We start from the raw sequence: 18,964 nt of genomic DNA on the forward strand, positions 1-18,964 counted from the left end.
AGGAGAAAATGTGGCAATAGAAAAAAACAATGGGCATGTGCTCTTGTGATACTTATATATATCCTTCATAACATTATGAAGCATTATGGAAATTATTTTCTTAGTTTCTGAGTAACATATTTGCTACTGATTTATCTTGTTATCATTCATTGTTTCTAACAGCTGGTTCCAAAATATTAGTGAAGGACCCCAGACCAGCTTTGGGAACACCAAGTCCCAAACTAAGTGGTAAGTACTTTGAGGTATATATAGTTTTAAACAATTTATATAGAAAAGACAATGAGAATTAATTTGGTGAGACTGCACTGTGTGTCATAGTATGAATAAAGGGTATTAGAATAAGCATTACACTAACAGAACAAAACCATCATTGATTAAATAATGCCCCAATGTTTAAGTCCATGTAGACTACATGATATTATTTATATCCATATACAATTTCTAACTGTTATGTGATGAGAGTTTTATTGTTTTCAATGAAATCACTATGTTCTGAATAAGATCCAATGCAATTTACCTATTCAGAAACTGTATTACTAACCTAGAGATAATTTAAAGCCTTTGCGTTTCACAGTTTTTTTCCACAGCCTTGGAGTTCTTTTACATATTGCTAATTTAAATTGCTTTATCTAAATGCTTCAGTATTAACCTTCAACTTAGCCTCCAAAAAAGCTAACTTTAACCTAGAGAAGGTAGTCTCTCTAACTCTGGCTAAAGTGAACTCCAATTTGCTGAAGAAGACTATCTTTGGATGTCCTGACTAGATCCAAGAGGAGCGTTTCTCTTTCTACTGAAGAGACTTTCTGAAGAGAGAAGGCTCCTTAACTAATATTAGTCTTTGACTATAACCTTATTAAATGTCTACCAATGAATAAAAATTTAAAAGTAATTCCCTAGCATAGGGAGCTTTGGGGGGCTTTAAAAAAAAATAATTGCAGGTTGTACACCACTTCAAAACTGTATTCATCAATGACCTGCTGCATGATAGTCATATTTTATTTTCTTTTCTTTTTTTTTTTTTCTTTCAGAAGCTTTTTGTACAATCCCAATTAATTGCAAATAAAGTACATAAAGATCAGTTTTCCTGAAAGTAATGAAATTCCAGGCAGATCACCAATCAACAGCATCAGACTGTTTGCACCATGCAGTTTGCTTGCTTGTGGCTTTCAGCCCCAGTACCTAGGTGTTTTTCTTTTATGTGTCTACTTGTCAAAAAATATATGCATATATATACACACAAAAAAATACAAGTAAAGCTCTTCTATCCTCCATGGGGATTACAATCTGTCTCTGTGACCCATAAAATAAATGATGAAGGAAGACTGTAGGGTATTCCAGTATGCCCCAGTCTTAAATTTTGGGATATACTGAGAGAAGAAGGGGTAACTACTCTTCTGTGTTTATCTGACATCAGATGCCAATGCATACATGAACTCAGCTTTAAGATCAGTGTGAGTGACCACAAATAATGTGAAAACACTGATTTTAAATAATGATTATTTGTTAAAGGGCTAAGTTGGATACCCTTCCTTTGGAAAGTGCAGTAAACCCATTCTAAGTCACCTTCAATTTAATTGTTTAAATGGTAGCTTCTGTTAAGATTTTAAAGATTTGCATGTATCTGTTTTTACTGGATAGGTAACATTTTTTTTTAGTCATATTCTTGCTGGAATAATGTTACGTAACATTTACAGTTAGATAATAATAAATGTTAAATGTTAAAGTATAAGTCTAGCATATTTATTCTCCCTGCAGTCTATGACTTCTTTTTATGGTGAAGCTCATAATATGTTTACACATTTGAAGACAAGACAAAACTGCCTATATGGGGTTTCTGTTAGAAAAATGTCTAGGTAATAAATAAAATGCTTATAATCTTGTAATAGAATTTAAATATGCTTGTAAAATTTTTTGATATCCAAATTGATATTAATTTCTACAAAATGTAATCCTAACTGTATGTCCCTGCCTGTCTGTGCTGGCATAGAAAAGATCTAATCTTTTGGTTAGAGCTGTTAAATTTGATTTTGTGAAACTGGTTTAATTTTAGGACATGTCCCTATTTGAGGAAAAGAACAAATGAAGGTACAGTTGTTGTTGGGTTTTTCAGTACTAATACATTTCTTTCATATATATTCATGCCAGGTTTCTATGCTTTATATGTGAAGATTATGCTTAATAGACTGAAAAATAGCAAGGGTAAAGCAGAGAAAATGCTGATATTTATCATATATTTTATTGGATGTTTGACTTCATAAGTACTACATATTGCAAAATGATTTGAAACATGTTTGATGTCTGTATAGTTCCTGATGATGTATTTGCCCAAAATTATATATGGAAAGGATCTTACAATTACAAAAGCAAGAAACAGCCCATGACTTTGACAGTCACCAGTTTCAATGCAACTTCAGGAAGAGTAAATGCAACACTTACAAACAGTAATATGGAATTGCTGCTATCAGGTATGGGACAAAAACCTTATTTTTGTTTGTTTATATTTGTTTGTTTGTTTGTTTTGCTTTATATATATTGGTTCCCTGTAACTTTATGCATAATACCCGGACTTTTAACATCTTCTTGAAACTTTCTTAGCTTATCAAAGAAATTTTCATTCTAGTTCAGCTCCTTTTCAAACATAGGGATTTTTCCACCTTTTCCTGTTTTTTAAAATTTCCCAGGTTTCTATTATATTTGGAGCTAATAGTCAATAAGAAATGAAAGAATCATCGAAATTCTCGTACTTCTTCCTCAAATATTATGTATAAACTTAAATTATTGTTCCTTAATTCTTAATCATAAAATTTCCCTACAATAACTTATTAATGACTAATAAGCAGTATGATGAGGTCGGTATGTGTCAACCTAGCAAGGCAGAAATACTTAATGAACATGGAGCGCAAGGAGAGATGACACTTGTTAGACTAGCTGATATAGTTGAAAAAATTAGCTGCTCTTTGTGTTGTGGTTTCAGAAGCAGCCTTGGATTTCTACCTTGGTTTGTGATATTCTACAGTCTCTGCCACACAGAGCACTGTTGCCACGCTTATGTTGGCACAATATGCACAGTTTTCTATGCTGTGAACTGTTAGCAGAAACTACAGATAAGACTTGACAAGCAAGCAAACAAATATACTTAAAAAAAATATTTGGGTTTATAGTTTTTGTTTGCTTTTCAAACTCTGTCAGTTCCTTGATTCAGACATCTCAGCCACACAGACAATGGGCCTGTCACACCAGAGGAGTGGCAGGCTATAGCACAGGGATACAAACGAGCATAGAAAAAACAACTGAAATCTATATTATTACTCAGAACTTAGTTTCTTGAAGTTTCACCATTTGTCTACAATGCTTTTTAAAATGACTGAAGAAGCCTAAAATTTATGTATAGTTCTGTATAGGCTGGACACTGATGGTTTTAATCTTATTTATCTCTTAAGAATTTCTTTGAATTAGTTCAAGATCACTCTTTATCCCATAGGTGTTAGCAAGGAAAGAAGTGACAAAACATTAACCTGTTGGAAAAAAAGAGTGGGGAAAGTTCTTCCCGTATGTCTCTGAGAGAGGTGGTCTATGGAAAGCATGTAATGGACCAAAGGATCTGTGTCTGCTGAGCTCTTAGTTTCTAGTATCTGGTAGAGTGGTGAATTTTTTTCACTAGGTTTGTCTGTTGAAGGTATTTTGTAGGTGTCCTTTGAAGAGACACTTGAGAAGCCATAGATGGACTGAGTGTTTCTTAAAATATTTTCTGAATGGTAACTGTGCTTGTCTTGACAGTGTGTGTGAATTTATTCTATCATATGCTATCTGTTTAGTTTCAACCATGTAATTTCTATGAGACTGTTAGGTATGGCAGATGTAGTATTTCATATTTTTAGGATTAGCAAAAGTAAAAGCTGTAATTTCTCACCCAAACTACTTGAAATAAAAAGGTTCCCTCAACTGGACACAAAAGTGATTACAAATGCCCATTTTTTTTGCTCTACACACAGGTATTACAACATCAGCAGGTAATTAATATTATTTTCTTCCCTGTTTTGCAGATACCAAACCGAGATCCTGTATATTGAAACAGTTTCTTAAGGCCAGGGAAGTAGGGATGGATCATAAAAGACATTTAGATGCCAAGAAGCTGATTTATCCTATACTCAATCTGTCGGTTTCTGAAATGAAGGGTAGTTCTCTCCTCATGCAGCACTTACTGTTTTGCATTCCACCATTTGCTGCATCTTTTTTTTTGCTTTTTTTTTTGACACCTGTGCTTGCTGTAATTATATAATAGCATACATGTCTGTCACAGGATAGAACTGTGCATGTTCTTTTGATCATTTTAGAATTACTGACAATAGCAATGCTATCATTGGGATTAAGAGAAGAGAAAGGTACAGATTTAAATTGTTTGGCTCAGATTAAACAGTCTCTTGTACACTGGGATACCAGTTTCCAGCTCTGAAGAAGTACATTGACCTTTCACCAAGAAATGCTTGTGAATCCACCATTACAAATTACCAGAGAGCAGTGGTTCCTTGGCTTGTGGGATAATTTTTCTCTATGGTCTTGTCTGAGAGTACATAACCCATGTTTATGCCCATGTACACACACCACAGCCCTCAATGACTGCCCTCAGCCTTGTGCAAGTATTTCATACTGTACATTTGTAAGAGACATGGCAGACGTCATTGATTTTTTTTTTCCCAAGTTCCAAATGATTTTTAGATGTACACTATCCAAGCTTGTGAAGTGAGCAAACACTATGTGATAATGTTAATGCAGTCCTGAAGACAAGAAAATAAACCCTATCTTACCTAGATGCAGCATTAACATGAAAGTAAGTCTACTTGTTAGCTCAGAGGTGATCTATATATAATGACATCTCCTATAGGGCAATCACCTATCCTCAATGTAGAGAAGGCTTTTGTTCTGTGAATTTAGGCATGCAAATGAGAAACAGGAGCTGTGTTGCCCTGTCTCTTACTACAGCTTCTGAAAAGAGCTAGGAGGTTTGCATCTTAACATGAACTGAACTTCTGAGACATCCATCTCACCACAGTCTGTAGTGAGAATCTAGAGTGAATAAACAAAGAGAGAGGATAAAATTAAATGTCTTCTCTTAGTGGAGATATATCTGGGCATGTAATCTATTTCTGTTTTATAAGTATTTGCTTTTCTCAGATTAGCAGCCAGCAAGACAAATGTGATCATGCTTTTGCTTCTCTGAAACTCATTTTAAAACAAAACCATCACCACATTCTTCTGACCATGTACACAAAACTCTTAGTCTGAAAAATCTGCTGTCCTCCAGATCATATCTTTGCAGCACTGCAGTCCAATATTAAAATGCTAGTTTGTGCCAGTGTTTCTTCCTTCTCTGCCTTAAGATGCAATGAGCACTAAGTATCAGGGTATTTCCTTCCTTCCTTCCTTCCTTCCTTCCTCCCTCCCTCCCTCCCTCCCTCCCTCCAGTGTTTTAGTGCAGCCTTAGTTACACTTTTTCACTGAATAGTGTCGCGTGTTGACTTTGGTTGCACACCAGGTGCTCACCCAGACACTCTATCACTCCCTCTCCTGAACTAGACAAAGGAAGAAAAATATGATGAAAGGCTTGTGGGCTGAGATAAGAACAGGGACAGATCACTCACCAATTACCAGTACAGGGAAAATGGACTTGACTTGGAGAAATTAATTTAATTTAGTGCCAATCAAATGAGAGTAGAGTTATGAGAAATACATGAGGTCATAGCCTCATTCAGGCATCTAACTGGTCCAGTGTGGACCTCCATGGGCTGCAGGGGGACAGCCAGCTTCAACATGGTCAGCACCATGGGCTGCAGCGGAATCTCTGCTCTGGTGCCTGGAGCACCCCTGCCCCTCCTTCTTCTCTGACCTTGGTGTCTGCAGAGCTGTTTCTCTCACATATTCTCACTCCTTTCTGCTGACTGCTGGTGGTGTTGCATAGTTTTGCTCTCCCCATCTTCTTAAATACATTATCCCAGAGGTGCTAGCACTGTTGCCGATTGGCTCAGCCTTGGCCAGTGGCAGGAGCCGGCTGCCTTTGTCTCAGTTGGACATGTGGGAAGCTTCTGGCATTTCATCACAGAAGCCACCCCTGCTGTCTCTCCATCGCCAAAACCTCACCACACAGTCCCCATACAGACAAGCAGTACTTTCTCCTACGTCTCAGTGCTGTCTTCAGTTCCTGTTCACATCACAGAATTTGGATGAACATGAAAATGGGAAATTACCAAAATTAAGGGTACTTCTGTGTTGCTGGAGTTTTCAGTTAATAAAAAGAAGTCTAGTTTAGTTCATGTATAATTAGCAGATACTAAGTCTAGTCTGAAGTCACCCACATTTGTTAGTCAGTAAAAATTAAAAAAATAAATAAAAAGGAAGGGATGAAAGCCAATGTTTAAGTGTAATTCATTTACAGCATGAAGTTTGTTCTGTGATGTATTGGGTCAATAAATCAGTGAATTTTAATTTCAGTGTAGTGGAATTTTCTGCAGGTAGAAGTATAATTCTTTAAGGGTATTCTTCCTTTTTCTTGGTTTTGGTTTTAATCCTGTTTCTGTTAAAGTTTTAGCCATCGCTGGCTTTTGTTCACATAAAGTGCAATATAACCTTGTGTGGTTCTACAAATAGAAGATTTCATATAAAATGAATAATAATTTCCATGCTCTGTTAGAAGGAAATGATCATACTAGAGAGGTCTCTTATTTAAAATCTGAAGTTTAAAACATTAATTGATAACAATGGTTAAAAATGTGTGGTGAGGGAAATCTTTACTATATTGTCATTATTCACCATTGTCTCTGTAATCACTAAGCATATCATACTATTTTATTTTCATTCTCCAAATTAACAACTAAGGTTATTTTTTTTTGATTTTTTTGATTTTTTTTTTTTTAAGAACTGAAAATAAGTCAATTAATTATGCCTACAATGTAAGGTTACATACAAGCCTTGTCTGGAAGAGACTGTGTTGTATTATTGACTGATGAAGAACAATTCATTTTTTGACATATTTTCAAATTTAGAATTTTTTAATTTAGCACCAGGTTTTGGAAAAGAGTTTAGATGTTGTTGTTCTTATTATCACCTTCTTTACCTCATGACTAAATTACAAATACTGAAAGTGGGGATGTGAGGTTCAAATACACTCTGCCTGACTCAGAACAGTATTTTCCATCTAAAATCAGATTACTGTCAATGTTTGCTTTATAGAAGACTTGTTACCATAACTGTTAAGTAATAGCTGTGTGTATAGTTTCCTTTCTGTCCTCTCTACAAGCTAAGCTAATAATGGTTTCTATTGAAATACTATAATAATTGAAATAATTTCACAAAAGTATGCATCTTTAACTAAAATGTGGATAACAGTGCTACCTATTCTTCCTGCTTTCTCTTTTCAAAGCAAGAGATTAAATGCTTATTCTTAAAGATGAAATTATTTATCTACTCAACACAAATATACATTTTCAAAATTATATTCTACAGGAGTGTATAAAAGCCAGGAAGCTCGGCTAATGCTGCACATATATCTCATTAAAGCACCCTCCCATACTTCTGTGAGCAAGTTGAAAGAGGAAAAATGGGCTATGGATGGTTTTGTGAGTATATTTCTTCTACAAAAGAGATTTCTTTGTTTGAAATCATGCTGGTGTTGTACACTCAAAAAATCTGGAGACATATCAAATGGGAACTTGTTATCAATGCCAATTCATTGAATGAAATGAAAATTTCATTGTAAGATACAGACCAGTCTGAGCGAATATATGAGAATAGTCATACTGTGTAGGGACAATTATAATGCATGTTAACACAGAAGTCTTTCTCTTACTTCTCTTTGAATTTTATTCTAATATATTGAGAAATTTTATCATCATAATAATATACTATCAACTTTTAATAACATTATAATATATGATACTAATATAATAGGAATTTTTATCTTGAGGCTGGCATTCATGTTTTACTTTTTGGTGATATTTTTAGAAACACCATGAGAAAGCTGAACTGTTACATATTTGGAGAAAGCAAAACAAATTGTTTCAATTAAACGTTAAGCCCCTTGGGGGTTCTGGGGCTGGGCTTATTCTTTAAAATGGAGAAGAGAGCACATATCTGAGAGGAGGAGGTGAAGAAGAGGGGAAAAAAGAAGCAGCAGCCCAGGTGGCTGGGATGTGTTTAAACCATGAAAGGGAAATCTCTTCGGAGAACAGACAGGAAAAACAAACATCACCCAATAGAAAGCTAAGGCTGGAAAAAGCTGAGTGTGCTGGGGGCCTGAGACACTTTATGTGCTAGACAGGAAAGTAGATTTTTTTCAGAAAAGAAAGGCCCTAACACTAATTGGATGATGATGAACACTCATAAAGCTGTATTACATCGTCTCTTTTTTCAACTAATCTGTCTGTTTACTTATGTTTCACCTGCTGCTCAAGTACTATAGGGACACCAGTATGGATGCACATGCCAAAAGAAGAGAAGAGGTGTACATTGAAGTGTATGCATAAATTTATACTTGCATAACTTGTGGCACTGCATCTATAATAATTTTTTAAAAGCTGCAAAACCAAAACAAACCCCCTATATTACAGATTAGATACTGCAAAATGGCTTAACTCCCTTGGTTTGTCCAAACTTTAGGTTTAATGAGCATGATCCTGAGGTAAAAAAAAGACATGGTAAAAGCAATAAATTTGCTTTCAGACTTCTAAATGTACAAAAGTACACAGTACAGTCCTTACATATGCCATTTGCATATTTGCATCGTGGTTTTATTTGACTTTTTTTTTTTTTGCAATAGCAGGCTGCTTTGCCGCAAAGTAAGAAAAAGTAAGAAATTCACCTGAGAAATGCACCCTTTCTTCTGTGAAAACATAGCTTCAGGTCATTGCTGAAGATATACTGTTGCCTTGAGAAAGGGAAGCTTAAGGGAAAATCTTGAAGGAACTTTCCTCAGGGCCACCAAATTTAAACTTAATATCTACCCTGGGAAGCAAGAAACTGTAAATTTGAATACAGTGTGTTCGTTTAGAATGTACTTACCTTAATAAGGGAGACATTCATAGGATTACAACTCTTTTTTCCCTCCCTCAAGTCTTTTAGGTTATACTAGCATATTTTTCTCTTGTACCAAAGCCTCATTCAACATTCTTCTGGTGAAGAGCTGTATAATTAAGTAATTATAGGGATAAGCACTAAGCAAGAACAAAGGAACTGTCAATTGAATGTGAGGTCTTTTTATTCAAAGTAATTATTATAACCTCAATACTTGCATCCTTATCTGCAGTATAAGTTTTGCCATCTACTTCCCAAACAAATCTCATAATTATGAAGTATGGCAGATGCTGACATCTTCAATTGCCAGAAACTTTAAGTTTTGTTGTTTTTAAAAAAATAGTTAAAGGTAGCATAACGTAGTATATATAACCATAACCTACCAGGTCTAAATTGTACCTTACACAGTTCAGTCTTTTCTTTTGACAGTTATGTATTTCTGAAGGGGAAAAAAAAAAAAAAAAGTAACTAAGTAACTCTTTTTAATGTGGAATAACAGATATGAGTCAAGCATATTAGGATTATTTCTCTTCCAAACAGATACTTGCAACAAACTTTTCCCCTTTTAATTCAGAATACTTTTTGTTTACAGGTTTCTGCTGAACCTGATGGAGCAACATATGTTTTTCAAGGATTCATCCAGGGTAAAGATTATGGACAATTTGGACTTCAAAGATTAGGTATTTAGCAAATTCTATGTCTAGTAGTATAAGGGTATTTGCAGGACGTTATCAGTATAGACATTTGATAATATATTGAGATATTAATATATGTAAAGTCTCATTTAAGTATTAATAGTACGTACAAATAATGTTTTGTCAGAAGTTGCAAAAACTTAGAGGTACTTTGCAATGCACTGCTTAGTATAGCTCTACATTTGTAATGTTTTGAACAATGTTTTCCTATGAATATGTGTAATATTCATGTAGTTTCACATCTTAATAACTGTTCAGAAAACCCATGTTATAGAACGATCTGCTAAACTGATCTCTTGCTCATGGTGCTGAAAACACTTTTCACCAAAACATTTGGTAGAAAACTGAAACTGCTACATATTTGCAAGTAAATCTTTACGTTACTCTTAAGAATAACAAGGTGTTACTCACCTGATAAGCATTTATTTTCTAAAAATTGAATTCTTGGTTCTATACATTCAGTTCTACACTAAACTAACAGCCTTTATTTACCCTTTCTTGGAGAAGACATCCCTGGTAACAGTCTGGTTTCAGGAAAATCAGGAAATTTTTTAATCCTTCCACGTGCTGGAAGGATTTATTGCTCAATGTATGAGATAAAGGCAATTTTTTTCTTTTTCATAGTTTCAAGCCACAGTGGAATGAACAGCTTGAGATCCTGATTCCTAAATTCTATACAAAAAAATAATAGTAGTTAATATAGTCAATAATACAGTTATGAAGAGATTTACAGTAATTGAAAATATTTTGTTTAGTATGTTTACCACTTCATTGTTTCATGCACACGAACACAAAAATAGTTTATCTGAAACAAAATATTTTGATTGCTGTTTCCATGCAATTTTTCTCACATTTAATTTCTTTTTCTGTATTTTAGTATATTGATTATATTTTTGGTTTTCTGTCTGTTTGTTTACTTCTTGAATTTCTATATTTTACCTTGTAAGATGGAGAAAGTAAAAAAATATTATGACCTACATAATTCTTAAAAGATCCAATTCAAAGGTTAAAAATTAACTTTGAAACTGCATTGGTATTCCTTTCCTCACATTAAAAATGTGTATATCTTGTCTATGTAGATAGTCTAGATAATGTGTTCCTCAGCAATGTAGCACATTGTATTATTGTTTTTTCATCAATATCTTGCTTTAGCTCTGCATAATTTTTTCTACCTCTTTCACTCTGTATATAATCCTTTCTTTGAAATAATGTTTTTGTACATGCAGTATTTATTAATTTCTGAAATATAAAAATATATTTAGTAATATAATCAGCCTAACATATGTATTATTATAAATTCAATGTTTTGTAACACAGTACGATAATGTGTATTAATAACGTCCAAAACTTGAATCCCATACAGAATTATGCAGTAAGATATTGACTGTACCAGAGTATATGTATTGTTCTCCCTACATTTTGCATCCACTTATTAGTCAGAATATGGTATACCACAGTGCCTTTACTTTCCAGGGAGTCACAACATGAAGCTATATATATACAGCTGAACACATTATGGTGACCCAATCACAGGGTGTTACTGAATTTTGAAGTTTATAGAGTAGTATGTGCCATGAGCGATGGATACTTATATTCCTTGTTTGTTTGTTTGTTTGTTTTCTTATTATTCTTTTTTAGGTCTTAACATGTCTGAGGGTTCAAATTCTTCTAATCAACCACATGGTACAAATAGTAGTTCAGTGGCCATTGCTATCCTTGTGCCTTTCTTTGCCCTTATATTTGCTGGTTTTGGCTTTTACCTTTATAAACAAAAGTAAGTACAAATTATGTATATATAATTCCTGTATGACTTAGTGGTTTTATTGCCTTCAATCTTTGTTATGTAAATAAAACTTTCTGAAAAATCACAAAATGTTTGCAAGATACACATGTAAACAGTTCTTCCTACCTCTGTTAAGGTCCTGCATAACGGCTGAGAGATCAGTTTATTGTACTGTGCTATACTTTCATTCCTACCTCTTTAAAATGTTATAAATTTCTCTCTTTATGTTAACAAAATGGATGCTATAAATTATTGGCATATAGGAAATAACATAATTAACAGACTTTGTATGTCTTTACAGTAGATTTCCTGTATTACTTTTTTTTACATGTGACAGAATTATGAGTCATATATTGAGTAAATTATTTTAATGCCTACTCTGTTTCTTGGCTTGCAGGTATATGCAAGTATTATGTAATTGAGAAGTTTCATTATGGAACTGTTTCTGTATCTGAAATTATTAGTTCATATACAATTATGTTAAGCAGCCACCAGTCTTCTCAGTTTCATTAGTCTAAGCTCAACAGTTTTGTTCATGTTATTGAGACCAGTATTACTTCTTTGGAAGTAAAATTACTTCAAGTAATTTTTTGTATAGCTTTAAAGCATTAAATTACTAAAGAAAATTTAATCACTTTAATGACAAGACAATTAATTGCCTACTAGCTGTTAAAATGGTAATTAATGTCTAGTAACCTGACAATAATAGTTGTAATATAACACCAGTTTAAAACAGGTATCATCATTTTTAAATGGTACCAGTTGTTTTTGAGCTATTTCAGAGTACAAAAAAATGTTTGGGTAATTTTTTTTAATATATTTGCTATTATCTATATGGTATAAGCACTTGTCTTTACTTCTTACATTGATTTATACAGTATACATTTTGTGTAACAATATAGATGAAACATTTTCAAATGAATGAAATTATTTAGTGAAAAAAGAAAGTGTTTCAGCTATAAATTCATTATTGATAAACCTATTGAGGAAATCTGAGGAAAACCTCAATCATCTGGCTGAGGAATTACTGCATCTTTACAAGATTTTTTTGTACTCTCAAGTATTTATCACCTGATCATCCAAGTGGAAATACCTACCTCTTCTCAGGTTGTTAACTAAGTTTGTAACTGAACGTATTTTTAAATGAATCGTTAATTCCTTTAAACCTTGTTAAAGAGAGTATTAATTCTTAGCACAGATATGTAAAAAAAAAAATAAAAAAATGTGATGTTGTATTTAGCTCCCATACTTAGAACTGAGAGATAAATTCTGTTCAGATTCTTAAACCACATCAAGTCAGTTATGAAAACTGCAGTTACAAATGCTTTGTTTTTCTTCTACAGGACTGCACCTAAAACACAGTATACAGGATGCTCTGTACATGAAAATAATAATGGACAAGCTGCTTTTGAAAACCCCATGTATGACACAAATGCAAAGAATGTGGAAGGGAAAGCAGTACGATTTGACCCCAACTTGAACACTGTTTGCACAATGGTATAATGCGGTAATGATATGTCTTCAAAGTCTGAAAATGACACAAAACAAAGTGTACACACAGTTCACTGATTGAAAAAAAAAAAAAAATTAAAGCACACTTTTCAGGATATACTGGGTCACCTTTTCCTGAGGATGATAGAAAAGAATTGGTTGTGATTATTTTGTTTTGATTTTGTTTTTCATAAACTGGATCAGAATTCTTCTTCGTGTATACCATGGAGAGTTAAAAAAAAAAAAAAATACTGCACTCCATGAGTGCTATTCATTGTTTATTTGCTTTTTTTAAAAAGGAGGTTATTCTAAAACATAAAACATATTTGCATATATTGGAGGAGCACCCATTATCAATATTTCTGTGCTTTATAAAAACTATAATAGAAGGACTGGGTTAAAAAAAAAAAAAAGATATAGGTAGAAAATAAGAGCTATACTTATGGAAAACTATAGGTCACTGACTTCTCTTTAACAGTCATATGGTACACCTTTCTTTTGAGTTTGTACCTTTTATTCATTTATTCAGCCCATTTACTACTTTATTTTCCTCAGAACAGTTAATTATTTAAGTATCTAGAAATCAGCAAGTATAACAATCTTTTCACGTCTCAGAAGAAAAATTAAAATGTTTCCTTCCCTGATTCACATCTTCCTTCCTTTTCATGTCCAAAGTCAAGCTCCTTTTCTCAATTTTAGTTAACAATACCCACAGATGACAATGTTTCCTCATTACTTTTGTCAGTCATATAACTAGATAAATTTTACAATCAAGAAGTTAGTAGGAATTGAGCTTTGTCACGGGGTTATGTTCCTTAATGTTGAAGACCATTCAAAAGAGTAACCATCTTATGTTTGGTTTTTTTTTTTTCCTAGTGTGAAAAGATAATTATATTTCCATTTTAAAAATGCAGTTTACAGTAACATTAGTAGTCAAATCCATATATCAAAAGTTTAAAATTCCACTTTTCAATCCATGCTAGTAATATCTAGACCATATCACACTAGTTTATTCCTTCAGCATTTTGTCAAAATGCATGTACAAAGCATGGCAAAATCCCACTGAAGTTCATAGATTTTAACAGCGTTCAATTAACTTTGGATTAGAGTTACAAGGTAAGAGGAAGTAATACTTTGGAAATACTGCATTTTCACATCTATTTTATCTATATATTCCATACTTTATGGAAACGAATCCTTACAGTTAATGATTTAAAATTGAATATATTATAATAGTGCAATGAAAACAAAACTATTACAAATATATATATATAAAGCCATGATTTTATTAGGGACAATCCATTCATTTTAGGGACAATTCAGATTCCACAGCCCTCAAATACAAGTTTTAGATATTTCAAAATCATTTCTAAGGAAATTTAATTTTTAGTTTTACAATTATTTCATGTCAGAATTATAAAGTGGCAACTCACTCATTTATTTGATGTAGGTCATTGTCTTCCATTCATAGCATGATTCACAAATGCTGTATGTTAGCCAGTGTGAATTACCTGTTGTTTTCCCTTTCAGACATTAATTATTCTGTGAAAATCTAAACTTTTTATTACCGTAATAGAGAGTGCCTACCAAAAATCATTGTACCCAGGATTGCTGCTTGGATTTCTATAATGTTTGATGAATTTCTTATAAACCATTTTACAACACTTTGTTTTGAATATTCATACAACTCTGTCAAACTGTATTCTACTAGAAGGATGCTGTTTTATATTTTATACCATTAGTTGTTATTTATTCCTGTTTATTCAAATGACTGCAATAACTATGATTCATTCATTAATGTTAAGGTTAATACATTTGAGATAGTTTAAAATGTTTCTTCTGCAACTGGCTACTCCTCTTATATTAATGCATACACTTTTGTAAAGAAGTATATTTTTATGAAAAAGGATTTGTAAAAGTATGATGTAAATTTTCAGTGCAATGTAAACAAAATAAAAATGGACAATTGCTTTTTCTAACCTTCTTTCTTCTTTGGAAGATGTGCTTTAAATGCATCTCAGTTGTGAAGATGAGAAAATAACTAAATTAATAATTAAATTTTAGTATTTTTGTGGGTCTTAAAATCATGTTACTTTTTCTGAATATTTCTGTGAATTTTAGATGAAGTAGCAAAACTTAGATTACTTTCAAAAATAACCAATGAACACAATGTGTAAAACTATCCATTTACTAAAATGAATTTTCTGTTTGACTTGAAGAAGCAGATTTTTTTTTTAAAAAGGCATATACTAGTCAACCCAGTGAAATACACAGAAATACCTCTTTAAGAGAAAAGAAAAAAACACACACACACAAACAAAAAAAAAAACAACCCAACAAACAAACAAAAAAACCCTAACAAACAAAACAAAAAAACACAGCAAACTTAGCGCTCCTCAAGGTTGCAGACAGCCTACTTTGCACATTAATTTTGCTACCTTTCTGCAGAAATGTACAGGGTCTACATATTAAGAAGTAGTAACAGTGCATACAGTATTTTTTGGCATTAAACAAAAAATGTTTCAATGGCATTTAACAGGAAGAGAAGATCTTAATTATTTTACTATGATATTAAAACTGCCTTTTAACTACTGCTTTTGCTTACAAGCATGGAAAGTGAATGACAATCTTGATCTAAAATGTTATTCATAGGATAACTAGGGGGGAGAGGGGGGCAAAGAAGTCCAATATTCTTTTGTGAATTTGGTGCTCTATATAAACTGAAAATGAGTCTTTAGACCCATGTTGACCCTCTAGACCCACTGAAGACTCTGTTGTTAAATACATTGGAAAGAGAAACAAAGAGTCACTGTAAAAATGATATTGTGAGGATCATGCACTAATGCTTTTTTTTTGGAGAGAGGGAGAGGGTTGTAGAGCAAATTAGTTAATCCTGAAAAGAAAACAAAAGCCTCGTTTCACAGTGGCCAAACTTTCATATGCAACCTAGAACCTGAAGTTAAGCTCTTCCTATTTTGGTTTATGCATTACATGTTTTAATGTATAAAAGTAAATAAAACTTACATTTAACTTGTTCAACAATTGTTAATGTTTAAGCTAGCATCCATTTTGCACTTTTCAAGAATTATAATGACTTCATTGTATGAATTATTCCTAATACACTGGGAATTTTTTTTTCTTTTTTGCTTGAGTTAGGTTTATCTGGGTCTTTTGTGTTTTTTGGAAGGCGGGGTTGTTTGGGGGTTTTTTTGCTGTAGTTCCTGAGCTCTTTGACTCATAATTTTTTTGTATGTGAACTGTTCAATTTTCTAGTAGCAGAGTGGTTCATTTTCACTGCAGCATATGGAATATCAAGGTTCCATCGCTCAGTTGTGGTTGGTTAGCACAGTCTGCTCACTGTTTTTTGTTTTTCTTAGGAAGATAGCTGAAATGAATTAGACTGTTTTGTCCTCCAAGAACCTTGGCTGCCTTAATCAACCGAACAGACTACACAGAGAAAATGTGAGGGAATACAGAGATTGTTATGCAACTCTATGAGTCCTTTCAAGATTAAGGTTTGTTACTGGAAGCCAGAAACCATATGGTACCACCTACACTCACCAAATTACTACAGCAGTTCTAGTAGAACTACTCAGAACAACTAGACCATCATAATATGGAGCTAAAAATGTCTGATTTTACTTTTGTTTGTCAAACAGAGCTGGCATTAATATGTAGACATCTTATCTTGAAGGAATTCCTTGACAACAGTACAAGAAGCGGTTCTTGTCAAGGAAATAATATAATAGCTGCAAATTGTATAGCTGCTTATAGAGAGCTATTGAGAATGTGAGTCTATAGCTAAGTCATTAAGCTATTAATTGAGGTACAAGACAACTTTTCATTTCTAGGCCTTAAAAGCATATATTATATCTCCACGCACTAGTACATTTGGCTGAAGTGTCATGAAATAGTCATATTTTTTTCTAAAATTAGTGGCATATCAGGAATTTAAAATCTTGGCTATCACTGCACAAACAAGTCATCAGATATGTATGCCAGCGTGTAGATTCAGTTGTAAGTCCTTAACTACTGCCTAACTGCTGCAACATCTGAATAAATTGTACGATCTCTTGTGCAGGAATATACCACTTTTTACCTTGTTTGCTTCTGTCCATGCTCTCTCTATAAAAGATTATCCATTCCAAAATGAGAAAGTCAGTATGTGTTGCAGCATGCTTTTTATAGGATGATCCAAGCCAGAGAAAAATACAGCTTGTATGACTTTTTTATATTAAAAGCAGGTAGTCTTTGTCAGATTAATTTCCAGAAATATGTTCTGATTTCAGATTATCAGGAGATTGATATAGGTACATTAAGGGTCTGTGACTTCAGAAAGACCACACAAGAAATGGTAAACTCAGCAAACAAGTTCCAGAGCTCCTCTCATAAGCATTTTGTTGGTAGTCATACTGGCCTTACATGGCACTACAGAAAATATACTTAGCATCTGTCAAAGTCCAAAATCCCCATATTTTCTTCTGTAGTTTGTTTTTGTTTTTGTTTTCCCAGTTCCTTGATTTCATTTTGATCTGATTAACTCAGGTAAATAAGTCAAAATATTATTTTGTAGGGCCAATATTAAATCAACAATGGATTCCATAAAAAATAATCCAATAAAGTTGCTGGGTTCCCCATTTATGATCTTCTTGGTGCTGAAATGAAGGCAACATAACATCCTGACCTGCTCAACCAGGAGTAAGTTTAATAGTAGTTCTGAAAAGTCCATCCTATCATTTTGTGAAAAATTAGGAATGTTGAAGACACATATAATTCTCTAACAATTAGTCAAGTATCCAGTGAATATCTGTCAGTGATCAGTATTTGGCTGCATACAAAATTATGTGAAATCGGCCAGATTAGGCTGAGTATGTCAAAATACTTTTTTGTCTCAAGTATATTGAGAGAACACCGATAAAAAGTACCATAGCTACCAAAGAGACCAAAGAGAGGGTAACTTCCATTAAAGGAGTTGCACATGTTTTTTAAGGTAACATCTTAAACCACATTAACCAGTGTTCAGAATCTTATGCTCTTGCTGCATGTCAACATTTCTAAGAATACACATAATGTTAATCAGAATACACATAATGTTAACTTTGATCCCAGCTACCTAGTCCTGATAAAATAATTGATATTTCTAAGATAAAATATGCTAAGTAGGGGTAAAATAATTACATATTCATCTTCTTTTTCAGTACTTAAATGACAAGAGTTACATATCAGCACTCTAAGTCTCATGTAGTGACTCTTGCGAGACATTCTGTTTGGTGTTTTATCACATCTTGAAGTGATAAGAGTTGAGTCAGTGAAGTGCTATAATTCAGAAACTGGAAAATAAAAAATAAAACCACTTCTTTAAATAGTGAAGATTAGCCTCTTGGCTAAGAGAAGAATAACACAGGATTCCGTTCCCATATGTCAGCTGAAGAATCTGCAAATCCAAATGGAATAACCACATTTATGGTTGGCCCACCAAGAGAATGTCCAATAGCTCAATTTGGTTAATGACTCCCTCAGATTATTTCTTCTATCTTACTCATGGGCATTCAGAAATAGGTTGATGCTGGAAAAGTTGTCAGAAAATGCTAAAGGTCTGTAAAGAAACAAATCAAACCAAACCAAACCAACAACAACTAAAAAAGAGTCTGGGATAACATAAAGTAATAAATAGATCAGTGTTCTATGGTGTTCTACTTGATCAGTGATGTTGAAACCAGATGATTAATACCAGACTGATATGACTGTATCTTCCAGTTTATTCCACCTACACTCATTTGTGGGTAAAAGTTTTTGTTCCTCCACCTCCTATCAACTGAGTTATTTCTTACCTGGTTTGAAAAGTTGTTTGATCCACAAAAAGTTTCAAAGAACAACTTTCAAGAACAAGGAATTAGAAAATTGTTGTGAATAAAGTCTGTCTTATTTTAAC

At 33.2% G+C, this 18,964-nt stretch overlaps 1 protein-coding gene across 3 annotated transcripts in view; it reads left to right on the forward strand.

Moving 5' to 3' along the window:
* Positions 1-13,665, forward strand: part of CSMD3 (CUB and Sushi multiple domains 3) — a gene marked incomplete at its 5' end in the record, with an annotated part of 620,447 nt that extends 606,782 nt beyond the window's left edge. For all 3 annotated transcript variants that reach the window (XM_080338547.1, XM_080338548.1, XM_080338549.1), the window contains 6 exons: positions 163-228; positions 2,307-2,465; positions 7,498-7,610; positions 9,656-9,743; positions 11,397-11,532; positions 12,885-13,665. In XM_080338547.1, the coding sequence (XP_080194673.1) occupies positions 163-228; positions 2,307-2,465; positions 7,498-7,610; positions 9,656-9,743; positions 11,397-11,532; positions 12,885-13,044 (722 nt within the window). In that variant the 3' untranslated portion in view covers positions 13,045-13,665. The remainder of the gene's footprint in view (positions 1-162; positions 229-2,306; positions 2,466-7,497; positions 7,611-9,655; positions 9,744-11,396; positions 11,533-12,884) is intronic.
* Positions 13,666-18,964: the final 5,299 nt, after the last annotated feature.

Source organism: Nesoenas mayeri (genome assembly GCF_963082525.1).
Source record: "Nesoenas mayeri genome assembly, chromosome: 2".
NCBI lineage: Eukaryota > Metazoa > Chordata > Aves > Columbiformes > Columbidae > Nesoenas > Nesoenas mayeri.